The sequence below is a fragment of the Eptesicus fuscus genome, chromosome 11 (assembly GCF_027574615.1).
Source record: "Eptesicus fuscus isolate TK198812 chromosome 11, DD_ASM_mEF_20220401, whole genome shotgun sequence".
NCBI lineage: Eukaryota > Metazoa > Chordata > Mammalia > Chiroptera > Vespertilionidae > Eptesicus > Eptesicus fuscus.
In genome coordinates, this window is record NC_072483.1 from 79,636,137 (window position 1) to 79,657,799 (window position 21,663).

Sequence of the window (21,663 nt, forward strand, 5' to 3'; positions counted from 1 at the left end):
GCATTTCATTTCTCATGAATTGCTATGTTAGATTTTAGAGTTTACCTTATTTTCCTTTTTACACAAAATTTCTTTTAACATGGCCATTATTATTTTTGAGTTAGTAAAGTCTCAAATAAGATAACTAAAAATGAAGAATGAATTCCTTTTGTAAAGAAGAAAACTTTTTAATAAATATAGTAAATACATAAAAAGCATTTTAAGTTATAGTAGAAAGATGTTTTGGAATATGTTAATGACTTTCCCACAATCTAGTTCAAGCATCTGAAAAGGTTTAGGGAAATAAGCTATTGGGTAATAGCATAAGCAAATAGGCTTTAAAATGTTAAATGAAGAAAGAGAAATGAATAGAGCAGAACATCCATGTTATAAATGCAAAGAAATACCACCTTGGAAGTTGCACATTAAGGGAAGAGCAGTCAGATGTAGTTCCTTTCAACTGGGGGGGAGGAGGGAGGGTGTGGTACGGAGGGCGAAGACAAGAAATAAAAGGAACCAACCAAAAAAGGTGTGGGGAGGAAGTGGGGAAAATGAGAGAGGGTGGAATAAAACCCACACCAAATCCCCTCAGCCATAAGGGACAGAGGAAGCCAGAGGGACCAGCTGGCACGAGATCCTATGGCCCGGCTCTCCAGCCTGCGTTTGGATTCCAGATGGTGACTATACCTCCTACCTTTTTGGTCAGCAGGGTGAGGGGGCACATGTGGGTACTTGGAGGGCTTCTTGATATGGAAGTTCACGTTGTCCAGCTCCACGTTCAGGCTGATAGAAGCGGCTGAGTCACTGTCCACTGTGGACTGGAAACTGCTGACTGAGGTGCGCTTGCTAGGACTGGCAGAATCTTTTAGTGTTGGGGAGGGGAAAGAAATATAGGGAGAGGAGGGGAGCAAAAAATGGGTTTCATCAGGGTATCGGAGGAAAGGAGAAAGATGTTTTTTTAATATACAAGCCCAATGTGCAATACCAAAATGGATACAGTATTTTCATGTACTTCTGTGTAGACTTAATACAATTTGATCAAATTAAATGTGAAATGAATTTTTAAAGGAAGAAGTATATTGGAGGTTCTGCAGAAAGTCTGATATCATAGTGAAGAGGTGAGAAAGTTGTCTGCTGTGATATTAGCTCAGAGTTATTTTTAAGCTGCTGCAAACTAGAGACTATGGCAAAATCTAAACACGCCAGTAGCTTAACAAGTAGGTTTCTTTAGAAAATACTGTATCTAGGACAAAGATTGCTATCAGATGTTTACATTTAGTTGGAGCCATAAATCTTACAGTAGTATCGTTTCAAGTAAACAAACAAACATTCATTTTATCACACATATACAGTAATGAGTCATAATAACTAAAATATTAGAAAGTCAAACTCACTAGTTAAATTATCGTCACCTTCTTCAGCTATCTGTTCTGTGTCGCTGTCATCAAACTTGATGTCCTTAAACCAGGATGGTTCAGAGTGTCCTTCCACTGAGTTCACTGAGTCACTGTCCGGAGAAGGGGTCTCGGAAAATTCTGTGCTCTGCAAGGATCAACACAGGATCTGAGCAATGCACCTTCAATAGCAACATCGAGGCTGTCACACTGCAAATGACTCCCAGCCCAATATTTCTACTACGTTAAGCACTAAATAAATTTATATAAAAATAAGTTAAAAGCAACTAAGTTATAAACCAACATCATGCTGACAATTCCACTCTTACATTTTTTATTTATTGATTTATTTTAGAGCGAGATGAAGGGGAGAGAGAGAAACATCAATTTGCTGTTCCACCCATTTATGCATTCATTGGTTGAGTCTCCTATGTGCCCTGACCGGGAATCAAACCCACAACCTTGGCATATAAAAACAATGCTCTAACCAAGTGACCTACCCAGCCAGGGTGAAAATCTCTTTTTTAAAATTTCTATCTTTAAAGAATTCTCACTTTCTTAAGAAAAAAAGAATATTCATGGTTTTATCACTGCTGTACAATTTAATACTGCTAATGCATCAATACCTACTGCAATGGTTACATTAAATTTTTCAATCACTTTGTTATATACACTCCCTCTTAGCCCTAAAAACACAGACATAGTAAAACTGAAAACCACTGAAGATAAATGACAAGCAATAACATCACAAGGCCAAGCTTGAGAAAAGCCACAGCAACTGAATACTATTTGATTCTAATAGTTTACTTTTTATCACCACTACCTATCAAGTAAAAATAACATTTCCACTTTCCTCAAACAGCAAGGAAAAAACATGTTAGAGAAATGAATCTTTGGGTAATTCAACTACTTTTTATTCCTGCTGATGAAGAAAGACCTCACCAAAAGCCAGCACTATTCCCACTGGCGCTAACACGGAAACTACCTGCAGTGGTCTGTACAGGGCATACTCGTCCCTGAAGATCTGATCGTGGTGACTGACACAGTCCAGCCAGCGTCCGTCCACCATGGCTTGACCAATTGCTATAGCTTGTGCCCTGCATCAACAACAACAACAATGAAAACTTTAAAAGTCAGTCAGAATAACTCTACAGGTACAAACTGAGACATAAACTGAATTATTTTCCATCCCCATCAGAGTTGCAATTTTAAATGGTCCTTGGATAGGTAAGGGATAAAACAAGGGAGGCTTAAAGCTAAATTGAAAGATTTTCCCAGGTACCACAGTATAGGACAGTGGTCAGCAAACTCATTAGTCAACAGCACGGCAAACTGCGGCTCGCGAGCCGCATGTGGCTCACGAGCCGCAGTTTGCCGACCACTGGTATAGGAGAAGCTACCGGCAAGGCAGTCCTAACAAAACTCCATTTAATTTCAGCATTTTTTAAGTACTCAATGCATGCATACCCCTGTACTTACAAGAGGAGTAAAAAAAATGTTGAGAATAGTATGACTCCTGCCCTCAAGGAGTTCACAGTCTTGATGAGAAGACAATACCAAATATTACAATATTATGTATATGTGCTTTGTACCTACACAGACACTTATTAACACATTGCATTTATATGGCATTTCACAATGTATAAGACACTTTAGCCATATCATTTCATCTCAACCTTACGGCTTCTTCACAGAACTGCACATATTCCTCCTATTAGAACTGAGAGGTCCAGTCTCAACAAGATTGAATAACTTGACTAAAAGCATACAGCTAAAAAGAGAGATAACCAAAACTGGAACCCAGAGCTTCACTGGTTAAAGCTATTTCTCTCTCTTCCTACATTCTTGTTTCTTCCCATGAGAAGAAAAGTGGCCAATCCCAGCAAGGAGAAAAGCTAGGGAACATGTTACCCTGAAAGGCAAAAGGACCTGTCTGTCTCTCTTTTACAAATGATTTGTGTGATTTTAACAAATCTCTCTGGGGCCCTCCAGGTGCAGCGTATGGACCCAATTCTCAGGACAGACTGCAATGTCCAGATTAAGGATCAGCAGCAAGAGAAGCCACTGTGGTCGTGGTTACATTCCTAATCCTGCTTAGCTAAAGAGCTCTGTGTTTGGGGATTACTGCACACTTCTGCTTTTAATAAATTAGGTGACTGGTGACCCCAATTGGTTCCTTGCACCTGTCCTCTACCCGTGAAAACCCAGAAGGGAGGAGGGTTGACTCATTGGCACCCCACACACCAAATGCAGAAAACAAACCCTACTCAAAAAGAGCATTGCTCCCCTTATATCTACAACCATGTGTCCTCATTAAAGAAAATCCTATCTAATATAAGAGTAATATGCAAATTGACCGTCATTCCAATACACAAGATGGCTGCCCCCATGTGGACACAAGATAGCCACCACAAGATGGCCACCACAAGATGGCCAGCAGGGGAGGGCACTTGGGAGGAACCAGGCCTGCAAAGGAGGGCAGTTGGGGGTGATCAGGCCAGCAGGGGAGGGCAGTTGGGAGGGACCAGGCCTGCAAGGGAGGGCAGTTGGGGGCGATCAGGCCAGTAGGGGAGGGCAGTTGGGAGGAACCAGGTCTGCAAGGGAGGGCAGTTGGGGGCGACCGGGCCTGCAGGGGAGGGCAGTTGTGGGCAATCAAGCCTGCAGGGAAGGGCAGTTGGGAGGGACCCAGGCCTGCAGGGAAGGGCAGTTGGGAGGGACCCAGGCCTACAGGGGAGAGCAGTTGGGGGGGACCAGGCCTGCAGGGGAGGGCAGTTGGGGGGGAGCAGGCCTGCAGGGGAGGGCAGTTAGGGGTGACCAGGCCTCCAGGGAATGGCAGTTGGGGGGAACCAGGCCTGCAGGGAAGGGCAGTTGGGGGCAATCGGGCTGGCAGGGGAGCAGTTAGGCATCAATCAGGTTGGCAGGGGAGTGGTTAGGGGGTGATCAGGCTGGCAGGCAGAAGCGGTTAGGGGCAATCAGGAAAGCAGGCAGGTGAGCAGTTGAGAGCCAGCAGTCCTGGATTGTGAGAGGGATGTCCGACTGCCCGTTTAGGCCCGATCCTACTGGGCCTAAACGGGCAGTTGACATCCCTCGAGGGGTCCCAGATTGGAGAGGGTGCAGGCTGGGCTGAGGGACACCCCCCTCCCCGTGCACGAATTTCGTGCACCAGGCCTCTAGTTTATATATATAAAAGCCAAGTGACCGGAACAACGGAATAACCTGAATGACTAGTTGCTATGACATGCACTGCAGAGGCCAACCGGCCCAATCAGGGCACTCAATGGCCACACCCAACCTCCTGCGGCCTCTTCCCCCAGCTGCCCCGCCCCTAATCAGCCCCCTCCACCCCAATTGGGGGTGAGGCCGGCTGGCCAACCACCCACGACACTCCCCTTCCCCCGCCAGCCTGGCCTGATCGGCCCCCCATCAGGGTGGGCCGGCCGGACCCCACCCATGCACAAGTGTGTGCACAGGGCCTCTAGTTAATACATAGTATCAAAAGGGCTTTCTTTCTTAAGATAGCATTACCTTGTAGTGATGTGTCCATTTCGGATTAGCCAGTTGACTAGTTCCTTCCCCACGATGCAGTTCGGATGCGTTCGCAGCCAGTAGCGGTGATCCTGAAACTCCATTCCACTGCTGTGATGGCAGATCTTTTTCCACAAGTCCTTCAACTGAACGCTGTCCTGAAGTCACATTGTAAGCAAGTAATTACTCCTGAGTAGGATGTTGTATACCTTTTCAGATTCTTTCTTGTGATTTTTAGATTAAGAAGAAAAAACTCGATTTAGGTGTCTCTATAGCTAATTTACACGATTTAATAGAAATGCCACCTGCACGGGGCAAGCTTAAACTCAGCTCATCTAATTCCAAATAAAACTTTTTCTCTTGAAAACCTACTATCGCCCATCCCTCTCCACCCCAAAAAACAACTATCCCAAATGAGTGTTTTCAGTCAATGGCATATATGATCAGTTTCCTAGTCATCTAAGTACACATTTTCATACTCCTCTGAGGAGAGAGGCAAAGGAGGGGACTGACCAGCCAGCAACACTAATCTAGAGTAAATGTTTCTAGCAGCCTTCACCAGATTCCCACCATTCTCACCTACGCCCAACTGCCAGGTGACTTTTCCTAAAGAAAGGCCTTCAATGGATTACTCCTATCTCAGAAAACCTTCCAATGTTGCTCAGTGCCTGCAGGTTCAAATCTAAACTTGTAAAGACTGAATTCACCACCTTCCACCAGTTAATAAGTAAGTTACTTATTAGCCCCAAATAACTTTCCATTCTCATTGTCCACAGACTCCAACTTAATCCCTCTCCCAAGTAATAAATCCTACTTCAATCCATGAAAAATGCCATGCTTATTCTCACCTCTATACCTTCCTCACTCTTTTAAATCAGGTTTGTTTTCCCCAGTCCGTTCCATCCTTCCAAGTCCAGTCCAAGCCTTTCAGTTTAAGTTCTTTCCTGACTCCCTCACTACTAATGATCTTTCTTTTTTTTATAATTAAAGTATTACTTCCTTTACTATTAAGGACCTACCCACCGATCTCCTATCTACCTTGTGAACTGCAAGCTTGAGGACAGAAGCCATATCTTCCATTTCTTTGAGTCATTCTTATGATTGAACATAGTATTTTACACACAGATAAATTCAATAAACAACTGATTATTATTGCATATAAACATACAGTATTAAATGTCTGAAGGCATTCCATGTGCGTGAGAAACATGTTTTAAAGTTTAAATAGCAATCTAGGACCTAACAAAAAGTTAAGCTCTCTCATTGTGTAGGCACCTGAATTCTGATCTTACCAGATGAAAGGGGTCAAGAAAATATTAATGCAATATATGAGCATGGAATGCTTGACCAATTTCTCAGGTGATACTAACAAAAACTTTAGCTAATTATTTACCCTATGTAATTTATATGCTAACTGGCTATGTCGTTGTATGTTTCTTGAAAAAAGAAAAATCAAAGAGATAAACATTCTTTATGATCAAAACTAGCTATGGGTCAAAGATACTGAACCAGTACCAGAAGAATTTTGCGTTCGTCCTCATTGGTCTCTGTCCTCGCATATGGTCGGTTAGCCTGGGGACTGACAGATGTCTCATATGAAGGTACCATGGGAGAACCAGATCGATCCAGTGACAGGTTAGTAATGCTGGCTGATCTGGAAATAAAAACACAAAGTGAAAACACAGTTATAAATTTGTCATCAATACATTCATTTTTAGATAAATGCTTATTTGCCAATGTTAAGAGTACTTGTAAAAGTAATTCTGATGGCTATGTATGCTGTTATCATTGGAGAAAGCTGGGAGAAGAGCATCCAGAAATTCTCTATACTATATTTCCAACTTCTATGTTAGTCTAAAATTATTACAAGATAAATTTAAAAGAGAGCCATTATGGAAAGATTACAGGAAAACAATTATAGATGTAGTTCATACATCAGTAACATTTGAAAGGAAATAGATATAAACTCTTCTTGTTAAAATACTGAAAATTAGTATTTTTATTTAACTGAGAAATATAGAGAATCACAGTCTAAATGCAGAAGTAATCTTGCAGATCAGGGACAGGAAAACATGTCCCACAGGCCCAATAGTTTTTGCATAAAAACTTTTTAAGTGAAATAAGAATGTTTTTAGTTAACCATCTCTAATGTTCTGATGACGGGGAGCACTAACTTTGAACCATAACTAAGCAAAATGTTATCCCCCCCAGAAAGAATTCCTTTCTTCTCAGTAGTAGACCTATATTAAAAATATTGCCCTCAATTATTACATTTTGAATTTAATCAATTAAAAAAATTAGTGAAAATTTGTTTCCTCTCTTTTTGTATGAATACTTACATAATATCCTTAATTTTGCTTTTTGGCAAAGTTACCAAATAAATGACTTGTAAGTGGAGTATCAATAGCACTAAGCAAGTTTTTATAAAAAAATTTTAGCTAGAAATTTAGTTAGCTTTTACCTAGAAAAAAATGAAACCCAATTTTAGCTTCCATATAAAGAATAAAAAGCAGAAGCTTCTATGGTATAGTAGACACTATATATTCATTCAGTAGTGTCTACTGAATATGTATCTTCTCTCATTTAATCCTCACAGCACTCTCTGGAGTAACTACTACTAGATTCATTCTACAGATTTAAAAATTGAAGAATCAGAGAGTAAGTCATTTATCTAGGGTAACTCAGCTAATAAATAACAGGGCTGCCATTCAAAACGAGGTCTCACTCGAACCAGCATGAAGATAAAGATACTTTTAAAATAATTTTTAAAATTATGCACAGGTTTGTAACAGCTTTAGTAAAAAGTAATTCTTAATGGTTAATAAGAAACCACTGAGCCCGGCTGAGCATCAAACTATGAACCAGAAGGTCACTGTTCAATTCCTGGTCAGGGCACATGCCTGGGCTGCATGCAGGCTTGAGGCAGCCGATCAATGGTTCTTTCTCATCATTGATGTTTCTATCTTTCTTCCTCTCCCTTTTTCTCTGAAATCAAAATATATTTTGAAAAAAAAGAAAAAAAAAAGAAACCACTGATGTCAAATAAGAAAATATAAGCAAGATTTTTTTTTTAAATCCTCACCTGAGGATATTTTTCCAGATTTTTAGAGATAGTGGAATCGTTGGGGGAGGGGGGGGGGGGGAGACAGAGAAAAACATTGATTGGTTGCCTCCCACACGGACCAGGGCTTGGGGATTGAGCCTGCAACTGAGGTATGGGCCCTTGACTGGAATCAAACCAGGGACCCTTCAGTCCTCAGGCTGACACCTTATCCACTGAGCCAAACTGGCTAGGGCTATAAGCAAGATTTTTAAAATAATCAGTTATTCATTTCTAATATTTTTTAAGTGAAAATTGGCCACTGCCTTATTCGACTAATTAAAATCTCTTTTCCAATGTGTGCATTACCCATGCATTCTGCTTCTCTAACATTCTAACCATCCCTACACATATTCTGATATAGTGACAACAAAAATAACTTGGAAAATCAGTCAATTTTGTTGTCAAATATTCTAATAAGTAGCCTAACAGTAAGAATGCTGACTAAAATTTTACTTAGAGGTAGTACTCACTGACTAAATTACATCTTTCCTAAAGACTTACATCAATCTTAGCATTAATTCAAAACACATGGAGACATAATGTAAATTAGCACAGCTACCACTATTTGTGCACATGCCAACAGGAACACTAATTTGTCCCATCTTTTATAAAACTGTCTCTACTCCAAATCTCTCTGCATTTTCCTCCTTCGCTATATCAAAACTCCTATCTCCAATCCTCCTTCCAATCTCTCTTGAAGCCCAGAGGACCCACTGAAATTGCCAATCAAGGTCAGCACATTATTGTTAACTCCAATGGGCATATTTCACTCCTCGTCTCACCAGACATAGTAGCAGGATAACCCCCTCCTTGAAAAACTGTCTTCACTTCGCTACTAAGACAACACACTTCCAGGGTTTCCTCACCTCATCGCTGCTCCCTCCTTCTCAGGCTCCTTTTCTGGTTCCTCTTTACTTCCCCAACCTCAGTCTTTGGTCCTTATTTCCTCCCTTCCCACACTCACTCTTTCCATGATCTCCATCCTGGTTCATTGCTTTAAATACTAAGTTTATATCTCCAGCTTGCAGCTCTCACCTGAACTATTTGACATCTCACATGGATGTCTAGAAGGTATCTCAAATTCAGCATGTCTAAAACCAAACTGTTCCTCCAAGTCTTCCTCGTCTCAATAAATGACAATTCCATCATCCCAACCACTCAGGCCAAAAACCCGAGTCATCTTTTACCTCCAATTGTTTAGTAAGTCCTGTTTTCACTACAATCAAAGTATATCTGGAATATGACCAGCCACACCCATTACTCCTGTTCTCTTGTCTGGATTACTGCACCAGCTAGAAGAGGAGGGTCCTGGTTCCAAGATCTGAAGCCAGTGGAAAACGGTAGAAATAACCACTCAGACAGTGAGAGAAGACTAGCAAAAAGGAAATGATAGTTTAATTCAGATTTTAGAGCTAAGAAAGTGTGCAGCAATCATCCCTGCCCTTTTTTTTTGTTTGTTCTTCTCATTCCTATGAAAAGAAGGAAAACCAGACACAGAATACAGCGTTTTCACTTGGCAGCTTACCTATTTCGAGCAGGAGATTTCCCAGCATCCTCTTGCACAGATACAAGTCTTGTTGAAAGAGAAGTATTTGAGGAGTCTGGATGAATCAAACTATAAATAAAAAAGGAAAAACTTGAGATGATTTGGGACAGTAACAAACTAACCCAATTTCTATGAAATGCTTCAGCACTGAAAAACAGATTGTTTTTACTGCAATAATGAGATTATGAGCCATTTTTTGTTTCCTTCCTTTAATTAAAGTGGGAAGAGAATGGTTTTTATAATAAGTATATCAAATGCCAAAAGACTGATAATAGAATTTATTAAGTATATGGAATGCCATTAAAATAATAAGTTGGTTGGATAGCTACTTAGAAAACTCCTTCTCACATGAATAATACAATACTGAAGTGACTTACGGGGAAATCCTGAGCTCAAATATTTTATTCTCAGTCGCCATTACCCACTGGAATAGCACTCCAGAGCCAGACAAACTTAGGTCCAAGTGCAGGCTCTACCTCTTACTAGCTGTGTGACCTTGGGCACACTGCGTCATCTCTCTGAACCTCAGCATCTACATCTGTCAAGAGGAGAAAGTAGTGTCTACTGCAGAGATATGATGACTAGAAAAGAGTGAACATTAACAATGAGCACAAAACCTAAAATCATCCCACCTTTAACATCTATCCTACATCTCTCAGGATGCTTTCAAACCTGGTTTATTAAACTGCATTGCTAATTCTGGGTTCACACAACAGGGCCAGGTACAACTAAAAGACATTATAACTGGAGTAAGCAAGAACTAAAGAATTCCTATGCTTTGTTTTATTAAATGTAGAATCGATCTTTAAAATTTATAAAGTACATGAAACATATAAAGAATCATGATGGCCCAGCTGGCGTGACTCAGTGGCTGGGCATTAACCTATGAACCCGGAGGTCACAGTTCGATTCCCGGTCAGGGCACATGCCTGGGTTGCAGGCTAGATCCCCAGGGTGAGGTGCGCAGGAGGCAGACAATCAATGATTCTCTCTCATTATTGATGTTTCTATTTCTCTCTCCCTCTCCCTTCCTCTCTGAAATCAACAAATATTAAATATATATGTATTAAAAAAAAAATCATGATGCCACGAACACCAATGCACCATGGAGCAATTTAAGAGAACTTTACCACTGACTTTCAAGTGCTTGTGTTTTCCTACCCAATGCCCCTCCCCCCCCCCCCCCGCCTTCAATGAAACTACCACTGTAAATTTTCTATTTATCAGTCTCTTCCTTTTCTTTAAGTTAACCAATGTTGGTATCCCTAGACAGTGTGCTTATTCTGTATATTTTTTAACATTATGTAAATAGAGTAATTACTGGATATTAATGTGACTTTCTTTTCTACTCTACATTATGTCCCTGAGGTACATATATGTGGAATGTAGCTATAATTTACTCATTTTGACCACTGTTTAAATTCATTGATTACATACTAATTCCTCATTCCCTTAAGGGGCAATCAACATAATAATCACTAATCAGAAAGATATTAGTTAAAACTCTAAGCTCTTTAACATGGCCACATTGGTATTATGCACAAGAAAACAATTTAACTAAAGAAAACAATCAGAAACTGATGAATCTAGCATTCTAATTCAAACAATTCCAGATAACTTCCAAAAAAGAGTTGGTAACTTCCTCCACTACCAGGCAGTATAGCATATTTAGACAGATGGAAAAACATGAACTGTTCCCTAGGAAAGAAAATAATCTAATTTCATTTGAAATATTTTAACTATTAATCCTATGAACATTCTCATTAGAAGACTACAATAGAAATTATTGATCAAAACTTCTATTGTCTATTCAACAAATATTATCTAGATCATACATAGGTCTCATACTGTTCTTGGTGTCAGGAACAGAACAGTGAATGAGTAAAATATAAAATCTCTCCTCTTGACATTTTAATTAGTCATTATAATCACTGACCATAAACACCCTCTGTGATCCTTCTGGAGACAAGCCAAACAAAAAGGATAAAATGGGTAATACGCAGGAAACAATCCAAAGTGCTTTTAGTTAACAATTCAAAGAAGGTAAATGTTAACTAAAAGCACCACAGGGCACAAGACTATCAGTATTTCTCAAATATAAAATTATATTTAAGTGACAGTACCTTTGCCAGGCAAAATCATCCTCTAAAAATATGTTGCGACTGGCTTTTCTACTCCCAACAGGTGTTCGGGGCTCACCAGGATCAAGTACAGACAATGAGGAAGCAGAATCTGAAAGAGCACTCAGGTCTTCCCCAATGGAATTACTGTCCGTGGAGTGCGCATAACTTAAGGCTATTTTTCTACAGTATGTGCAAGCTCGGAGGTCCCCTAGAAAGGAAAAAGAAAAAATCAAGTAAAACGTAACAACAATGTATTACTTAACAGATGTATTAAATCTTTGGGTCAATAGTTAATCTAATAAAAGGGAAATGTCTCCAAGTAAGGACCAAAAAATATTTTTAACAAAGTAAAATAATTCTGTTAGCTCAGTTATATACTTTAAAAACAATCACCATGATAAATTCATTCAAGTATACAAATTATCTCAAGTATTTGTAACAAGTTAAGAAAATATCACTCAATAATAGTGGATAGAAAACTCTGATTAAAAGTACTTTTCAAGGTTCAAAAAGTAAAATGAGGGACAGAAGGTTCAAGAAAAGAAAATTTAAATAAAGTAAATAAACCAACACAAATGGAAACAACATATTTTCCATAGGCAAAAAGTAAGGAAGAAACAAATGCTACTTGGGTCTCTATTGTGAAGCCCTGAAGAGTAGCCTCCACAAGGGGGCATTGTTTTAAAACAAATAATAGGAAATATGGGGAAGGGGGATTGTTAAGAAAATTCTTATAGTGAAAGTTAGACTGGAAATAAAATATTCTTGGGAGGACAAACAACTAGGTTATTGAATACTTTTAAATGTTGTAATTTTATTTAGGGTACAGTTCTGCCCAAATGTAAGTTTTTCTGTAACAATTATTTGTGTTATTCTACATTTTAGTACACTAAAAAAGGAGGTGAGATAATTAAACTTTACAAGTAACATGTTATTTAATAATTCAACCTTAAATTTTTTAGCATTAACATTAGAAAAGTGCTACGAGAGAACAAAAAGATTTCTTACAGTCAACTTTTACCATAATTACTACCAAGTATAATTTATTTCTTTCATTTTATTTTTTTCATTTTAAGGCTACTAATACTCAGTTTTATTAAATTATGCATGTATTTTAAACAAAATTAACATTTCGCTTAGTTTGTAATATTTTGTTATTACAGTCCTAGAAAATTAACACACAAACCATATTAAGATGACAGGATTTTATCCTAAGGGTAATGGGATTTCTGAAAGGGTTTTAGGCAGGGGAATACCCTGACATGATCAAATTAGCATTTAACTTAATTTAATTAAGAATACCAGCTAGAGTATGGAAAGTGAATTACATGTAGAAAAAAACTAATGGTAAAAAAATCTTTTTAAAGTCTATAGCCATAATCTGGATGAAAGATAATTCAGGTCTAAAGCGCTGTAGCAGTTTAGGTGAAAAAAGAAGTAAATAAAGCCAAAAGGAAAATCTGCATGATAATAAAAATAACATGAGATGCTTAGAGTGTTTTCATTTGAGTACTGTCTGCCCACTTTCCACTTTCAAAAATCACTGTATAAATCCACACACCAATGTTTAGTTTTTTCTGTTTCAACAAATAATTAAAACTTCTACATTGCTAAAACTATGAAAGAATGAGAGATGCAATTTACTAAAGCATAGTCATATACTCAAAGAAAATCTGTATTTTGTAAAATGAAAACTCTCATAGTAATATAAACTCGTAAGTAACCTTCTCTAACCAGCTTGTGTAATAAATGTTAATGCCCCTAGGGTTTTGTGATAGCATCTATGATACCGTCTGTTACTCTACTTATTTATAAACATCACCATCTACTTTGTTGTTCAACTATGAAGCCTTTAAAAGCAAAGCTATGTCTCTCTGACCTCTGTGTTCTCCATGGCTCACACATTAAAATAAAAATTAGCTTAATATCAGACTGTATTATAACTATTTTATACTAATGAATGTTTAAAAGTTGTAAAACTGTCAATAAAACGCATTTACCTGTATAGCCCATAAATTTTCCCGGGATTTCTTGATTACAGCAACGACTGCAGAATATCTGCCCACACAGTCGGCAATGGTGTCTGCGCCTAAAGGTTGTAAACTTCTCACTACAGTCATAGCACTCCTTACATTGGCTATCTGGCATCCAGTATTGCTTCAGGTCACTATCCTGTAACAAAATAGGTGAAGGCTTCTTGAAAATACTGATGAAGATTCAATAGCAAATGCAATGCTAATCAAAATTTTATACAGCTTCTTTTGCAGAAATTGAAAAGCTATTCCTAGAATTCATATGGAAATGGAAAGAGCCAAACTGACCATGACACTCTTGAACAAAACTGAAGGATTTACATGACCAGCCATCAAGACTTTTTCTAAAGCTACATGATTTTAGAGTATTAGTTCAAGAATAGAAAAAAATGAAGCTCTGGAGCAGAAAAGAGAGCCTAGCACATCCTCACACATATATATAAATGGGTTTGACAAGATTTATAATGCATTCAGTGAAGGATGGTCTTTTCAAACACGATGCTGGGTCCCACTGGACAGCAATGAGGAAATAAAAGGAGCTTGACCCCTAAACTTCACACAAATAATAAAGCTGTTTTTGTGTTTTGAACAGAACACAAAAGAACATCTAACTATAAAGAGGGGAAAGTAATCAATTAAAAGTAAGTACTAACTGAACTTGATTTCAAGGACATTGTGTCATTTTCAGTGAGTATGGCATGAACCCATCTAAGGGCTTAATAAGTAATCTTCTAAAGCCCTTAGACTGTACCTGGCTTTTCCCCTCCATGATTTCCTTGAGGCGTTTTAATACTGTGCTGAGGCTTCGAAGCTGAACGGCTGTACGAGGGTCATGACCTCCAAAGGTAGGTTCTGCTTTCCTTCTTGTTTCTGAGTCAGATTAACCAAAAAAATAAAAAGAACCTTGTAAACAGTCTTCAGTATCTATGCAAAACAAGGTATATATGTGATGCGCAGTGCCTCATATTATCTATAATAATAAAAGCGTAATATGCTAATTAGACTGGACATCCTTCTGGATGACCTTCCAGATGAAGCCGGGGCTGTGAGGGAAGCCCGGGTCCCCGGTGCCTGCTGGCAGCTGGAGGGAAGCCCAGGTCCCGGGTGCCAGAGGAAAGCTGTTGCCAGCAGCCGGGGGAAGGAAGGACTACTCTTGCATGAATTTCATGCATCGGGCCTCTAGTTAGTATATACTTATGTTCTCACAGCCAGTGATATGGATTGAGTTAAAACTAGTCTTTATAAAGAAAGGTAAGAGGCGTTCAAAGTGTTTCTTTCAAGGGTGTTTTTATATTGCTATATAAAACACTACTTCACAAGCAAATAAGGCTACCTAAGATAAGCACTGTCCGAGACCACTGGTGGTTTTGAGGCCTGGGATGGGAAACTTGCTTACATGGCCCAAAATTCATTAGTGATTTCTTGGGCCCTTTGGTCCCCAGCCATAGTAAACACCAGCTAGAAATTTAGCAGAAGAAAAAGCAATCCCAGTGAGTTAACTTAGCTTAGTCTCTACAGTTAAACAGCAACAGCCCAGCCAACACGGCTCAGTGGTTGAATGTTGACCTATGAACCTGGAGGTCAGGGTTCGATTCCTGGTCAGGGCACATGCCCAGGTTTCGGGCTGGATCCCCAGTGAGGTGTGTGCAAGAGGCAGCCGATCAATGATTCTTTCTCATCATTGATGTTTCTATCTCTCTTTTCCCTCTCCCTTCCTCTCTGAAATCAATAAAAATATTTTTTAAATTATTTAAAAACAACAACATAGCAACAGGGTTGAACAGTTCAGTTCAGTCTGCAGACCACGTATCCAAAGTCTCACAGCAGATGCTCAGAAAGGACTTGAATAGCCCAATCCCAGAGCCTGACAGACTTCAGAACATCCAGGATGGTCACTTACCCATAAGTGTTTCTTTCAAGGGTGTTTTTATATTGCTATATAAAACACTTTCCTTCACCAGTGTCCAAGCAGATTAAAACTGCCAAAGGATTACTGGAATGCTGATGCCAACCTTTCTGCTACCTCCGTGCCTCTACAGCTCCAAACTGGAGGGCACCACTTACACTTAAAATAGCACTACTAGAGCCAGGCCTATCAATGACCAAAGTCCAAATTCCAGTTCTGTGGCCAGGATGGGTGTGCTCACTAAAGCTGTCATATTATTCCTTTTTATTTTAGAGCAAGATCACTAGTCCTGGCTCTGGCAGCTATAAAACCTAAGGATGAAATGGAGGTGGCTTGACAAAAAGAATGAGCATGCCTATTAATTTAAACTTATTAACCTAATAATCTTGACAAAGTAAAATGGAAAATACCCATGCTACATTTTTCTTTAACTCACTTATTTGCTTGATTTGTTTTAGGTGTGCTTTGAGTTAGTAGGAAAAAAAGGATTACAATAAATGAAAGGTCCATATATAAATCCAAATTGACAAAGAATTTTCCTAGGTAATTTAAATACAGAAATAATTAGCTAAACAGCACCTATGTTAGAAAACTTTTTCTTTCTATAAATAATAATGTCATAACTTCAGCAGATACCTGTGTTGTTACTACAATAAAAATGTATGAGTCTGAACCCGGCCTGGGTGCTCAGTTGATTAGAGTGCTATCCCGATATGCTAAGGTTGTGGGTTCAATTCTCAGTCAGGGCACATACAAGAATCAACCAATGAATGCAGAAATGGAATAGCAAACCAATGTTTCTCTCTCTTCCTCTCTCTTTAAATCAATAAGTAATTTTTTTAAAAAAAAGATTCTTGGGGGTTTAGTATGAGTATTAGAATGATCACTTTTTTTGAGTATCACAATATAAAGCAACTCTCCATGATGTATTAGTTGAAAAAGAGACGGATGAAGTTGTTAGAATCGTAACAGTTATGCTCTCATGCACAGGCAACAAACAATTGTGAAGTCCCTTGCATTTAGCCAGTTAGGAGTGTAAGAGAGTACTAAAGGCATCGGCCACTGGAAAAGGAACAGCAGGTCTGTTCCTGAAACCAAGAGAATCAGAGATCTCAGATGCAGATGAAAGAGCCCTGAGGGAAAACCTGGTCTAGCACTCTGCCATTAGGTAAACCATCTTAGCTGCACCTCTTGTAAAGCCAGTATTAGAAAATAAATGGTTTTCCTTGGTCATAGAGCTGGTATATTGTGGAACGACAGCCTTTTAACAGGAAAAGGAACTTGGTTGGTCAGACAGTCCCAGGTTTCTGAGCCTCTAGCACAGGTGGTCCGCGGACCACTGGTGGTCCGTGAGGTCCGAAAGGTTGGCGACCGCTGCTCTAGCAGGTAAGGGAGAATAAAAGAATCAAGTGCACCTGGTACAAAACAATAAGGAATGGTGGGGACTGCAGCAAACCGGACATTACAGGCTCTACCTACTGGTATTTAAATTCAAGTTTATCAAAACACCAAAGCGCCGAAACCGGTCTGGCTCAGTGGATAGAGCGTCAGCCTGCGGACTGAGAGGTCCCAGGTTCGATTCCGGTCAAGGGCATGTACCTTGGTTGCGGGCACATCCCCAGTAGGGGGTATGCAGGAGGCAGCTGATCGATGTTTCTTTCTCATCGATGTTTCTAACTCTCTATCTCTCTCCCTTCCTCTCTGTAAAAAATAAATAAAATGTATTTTTTTAAAAACAAAACACCAAAGCAAGATTTGGTAGGCTGTCAGTTTGTAACCCCTAACAGATTAGATTCTAGTCCGACTCCTCAATTTTACAAATGAAGATATCCTATGCTTAATTCAGCATAGGCTTTAGTCAAAAGTGCTACCTCAACAAGAACAGGAGTGTTGCCGTGGTCAGCTTCAAGAGCTAAGGGGAGTTGACGGAGTTAGAGGTTAAAGTGGGGATAGTCACTTCCCTTCCATTCCTTGAGGTAAAAGGAGAGCTCCATTCTCCCTCTCCCCCTTCCCACCTTGATTCTTCCTTCCAAATGGCTGCCGTAACCCAGGCTGAGGCTCTCTGGCCTGGGAAATATTCGGGGTGATGCAGCCAGCTCTGTTCCAGTCCTTGGAGAGAAACTCTTCTGCTTGGTTTCTCCTCCTCCTCCTGTCCCACCTGAAGATTCTAAACCAAGTCCCAATTAGCAATAAAACATCCTCCTGACAACCACCATTACCTGCACCAGCCTATATTTCACTCGAGGATCTCATGGAGGAGGCTGGCAGATAAGACGAGGATCTGACATTCAAAGACACTTGATTTCCAATGCTGCATCCCTTCTCCTCTATTATGCCACTTCTCACTGCCTTTCTTCTGTCTCCTTGAATTGGGCAAACCATTTCACTGAGTTTAATAATCCAACAAAAATAAAGCATAAAACAACTCACTTTATCTATAGCCTCTCAATTCAGGCACTGATTCCCAGCCTATACTCATCAGAAAAGCATGAAAATGAATGAGATGACTATGGAGTAGACCAGGATGGACAACATACAGGCAAGAGGAGCTCAGCTTATCCAGCCACACTGACAGTTTGCACCCCAAACACAGAAGGCCAAGAGCCCGTGGCAGCCCATTAATGGAGTTGCAGAGTTCTGCAGCCGAGGCATGCACATCACATGACACTAGCCATCCCACGAACAGTTGCAGTGCTCATTCACAAAGCTGAAACTAACCTGTGTTCTCCTGGGGATGTGGCAAACTGTTCTCTGCTGAAACCCAAGCAAGTAATTAATCAAAAAACAGTCAAGAGGTTTCTGCCTAGCCTAAGTTAAAGTTTAATAAAATGTTTAAGAAATTATTTTAGGTATCTACAAATTCTTTCACTATCTAGGCAACAGTTTCATTAATTCTGAAGTGTACCAGACTATTGAAAACAGCAGAGAAGTTAAGTCAAAAACAACCTGGGAAAAAATGACTGTGGAAAATCTAATGCACAGAGAGGAAGTAAGAACGCTGTCTTACCTAATACTGTTGAAGATCGCCGCTGGAGTTCCTCATTAAGCTGTTTTTTATAAGGTGTAGGTGACCTCACAGACTGTGCTCTTGAAGGGAGCTGAGGGCTGGTCCAACTTCCACTTAGAGACTGCTGCTCGCTCTGGCCCCCTTCGGCTCTCTCTGCAGCAAAGGAAAGCTTGGCGTTATTTCGAAAAACTAACGTCAGAGTTCAGCAAAGAGAAGGAAATAGGTGAAATCTTTCAGGAAGGAATGTATATATGTATTACATGCATAATTAAAAAGTAGGATTTAAAAAAAAATCCAAAGTGGCAAAATTACAGGGCAATATTCACATCCCGGGTATATGTGATCTTCAGTTTGTTTCACTTTTCATTAGAAATATCTTGAACAGCCGAGACCGGTTTGGCTCAGTGGATAGAGCATCGGCCTGCGGACTGAGAGGTCCCAGGTTCGATTCCGGTCAAGGGCACGTACCTTCGTTGCGGGCACATCCCCAGTAGGGGGCGTGCAGGAGGCAGCTGGTCGATGTTTCTCTCTCATCGATGTTTCTAGCTCTCTATCTCTCTCCCTTCCTCTCTGTAAAAAACCAATAAAATATATATAAAATAAAAAGAAATATCTTGAACATATTAAAGAAAATGGAATGCAAGCTTCACACAAAGGCATAGATTTTTGAGGGGGTCTGTTTTGTTTATGGGATAGAGCAGATCCCTTGTGCTATTAAAACAGTACCCAGTGGATAGTAGGTGATCAATAAACATTTGCTAACTAAAAAGATTGTTGTCTTATGATGACTAAATATAATGTGGTCTCCTGAAAGGAATCTGGGAACAAAAAAAGGACATTAGGCAAAAAATGAAGAAATATGAGTAAAATACATACTTTAATTAATAATGTATCAATAATTGTTCATTTACTAATTTTAATAATGTATCACTAACGTAAGATGTTAATAATAAGAGAAACTGGGAGTGAGGTATATGAGAACTCTCTGTACTATTTTCCCAATTTTTCTATAAATCTAAAACTATTCTAAACAATAGTTTATTTTTCTAAACTGTCTAAAAAATGGGCTAGGCCCTAGCCAATTTGGCTGTGGATAGAGTGTCGGCCTGCAGACCGAAGGGTCCCTGGTTCGATTCTGGTCAAGGGCATGTATCTTGGTTGCAGGCTCCTCCCCAGCCCGGCCCGGTCAGGGCACGTGCAGGAGGCAATCAACTGATGAATTTCTTTCACATCAATGTTTCTCTGTCTTTCACTCTCTTCCACTCTCTCTAACAGATAAATGGAAAAGTATCCATTTATCTGTTAGAGAAGATTAACAATAAATAAATAAATCTTTAGGTTTTAAAAAAATAAAAACTAAAAAAATTAAAATGGGCTAGCATGTTTTACAGAGCTTTAAACATGACTACTAATAAAAGTCAGTTAATACTATAAACATTTCTACTTAAACTATTAACCCCCCAAATTCCTTACAATAAAAGGGTTTATTTCCTAATCCACTTCAAATAATACAGCCAAATATAAAGCAAAAAATGTAGGTCATGTTTTCTTAAGTTTTCTTTCAGGTAAATAATATATAAAAAGAGTTTGCTTTAAAAGTATCGTTTAATTTGATAGCATTACATTTTCACCTTACCTAATGGGTTTAAGTCAACAATCGGCCTTAAGATGGTTTCCTTTTTTTTTTTTTTTTAAATATATTTTATTAATTTTCTACAGAGAGGAAGGGCGAGGGATAGAGAGTTAGAAACATCGATGAGAGAGAAATATCGATCAGCTGCCTCCTGCACACTCCCCACTGGGTATGTGCCCGCAACCAAGGTACATGCTTTGACCGGAATCGAACCTGGGACCCTTGAGTCCACAGGCTGATGCTCTATCCACTGAGCCAAACCAGTTAGGGCAAGATGGTTTCCATTTTTGGAAAAAAAAGAACTTTTTTCCCAGGTGCTGATTCTTTTAGTTTCATTGCTTTAATTAAAAGTATTTTGGCTATTAATCCCTAAAAGAACAAAGTCCATTCTGTGAACTTAAGAAGTTGAAACATAATTAAAAAAAGGGGGGGGGGGGAGGGAACACTTTAAAAAGGGACCTTCTTTTAACATTTATTCAGATATTCACTTATCAATCTATATATACACTGAGTGGCCAGCTTATTATGATCTCTGAACACATAATAATCTGGCCACTCAGTGTATATCCTATATAATAAAAGGCTAATATGCAAATTGTCCCCTCGACCAGGAGTTCCACCAGTAGGCAGGCTGGCCAACCACCCATGTCCCCTCCCACTGGCCAGGCTTGCCAGACCCCACCCATGCACGAATTCATGCACCAGGCCTCTCACACACACACACACACACACACACACACACACACACACAGAGTGGCCAGATTATTATGCGTTCAAAGATCATAATAATCTGGCCACTCAGTGTATAAAACCCTAATATGCAAATAGAACAGCGGAACAACCGAACAACCACTCGCTATGACATGCGCTGACCACAAGGGGCCAGGCGCGGAACATGGCGGGCATCAGCAGCATGCGGCAAAGCAGGGAACATGGCAGGTGTCGGCTGTTGCAGGATGGTAGAGCAGGTGATCTGGGCGAGCCTCTGGTGGTTACTGAAAATTCTTTGCTCCACAAGCTGCAGTCCCACCTGGCGCTTGCACCTGCTGCCGGCACCCAGTGCCAGCCCCAATCATTTGGTGCCGTCAGCGGGTGCATGTGGCAGCTGCCAGCCCCGATCGCCCCTCAGGGCTTCTCTACCTCCCCCTGCTCCTGAGGGGCGATCGGGGCCAGCAGCCACCGCTCACACCCGCTGCTGGTGATGGCCCCGCTTGCACCCGCTGCTGGCACCCGGCGCTGGCCCCAATTGCTCGGCGCTGTCAGTGGGTGTGAGCGGCAGTTGCCAGCCCCAATCGCCCAAGGGCTTCTCCACCTCCCCCAGCTCCTGAGGGGTGATCAGTACTGCTGGCGCCAGCCCCAATCGCTCTGCGCCGTCAGTGAGTGTAAGCAGGACCAGCACCATCAGCGCATGGGA

General features: G+C 40.1%; 1 protein-coding gene across 2 annotated transcripts in view; it reads right to left on the reverse strand.

Moving 5' to 3' along the window:
* PIKFYVE (phosphoinositide kinase, FYVE-type zinc finger containing) overlaps window positions 1-21,663 on the reverse strand; it is a 75,668-nt gene that overhangs the window by 48,090 nt on the left and 5,915 nt on the right. Inside the window, exons 3-13 of one of the 2 annotated variants that reach the window (XM_028151123.2) lie at window positions 18,617-18,769; window positions 18,328-18,363; window positions 14,455-14,573; window positions 13,671-13,842; window positions 11,671-11,878; window positions 9,527-9,616; window positions 6,414-6,552; window positions 4,899-5,056; window positions 2,359-2,470; window positions 1,374-1,521; window positions 674-841 (exon numbers count right to left, since the gene is read on the reverse strand). In XM_028151123.2, coding sequence (XP_028006924.2) covers window positions 674-841; window positions 1,374-1,521; window positions 2,359-2,470; window positions 4,899-5,056; window positions 6,414-6,552; window positions 9,527-9,616; window positions 11,671-11,878; window positions 13,671-13,842; window positions 14,455-14,573; window positions 18,328-18,363; window positions 18,617-18,769 — 1,503 coding nt within the window. Of the gene's footprint in view, window positions 1-154; window positions 842-1,373; window positions 1,522-2,358; window positions 2,471-4,898; window positions 5,057-6,413; window positions 6,553-9,526; window positions 9,617-11,670; window positions 11,879-13,670; window positions 13,843-14,454; window positions 14,574-18,327; window positions 18,364-18,616; window positions 18,770-21,663 lie in introns of those variants that run through there. The other variant, XM_054722879.1, reaches the window with a different exon arrangement.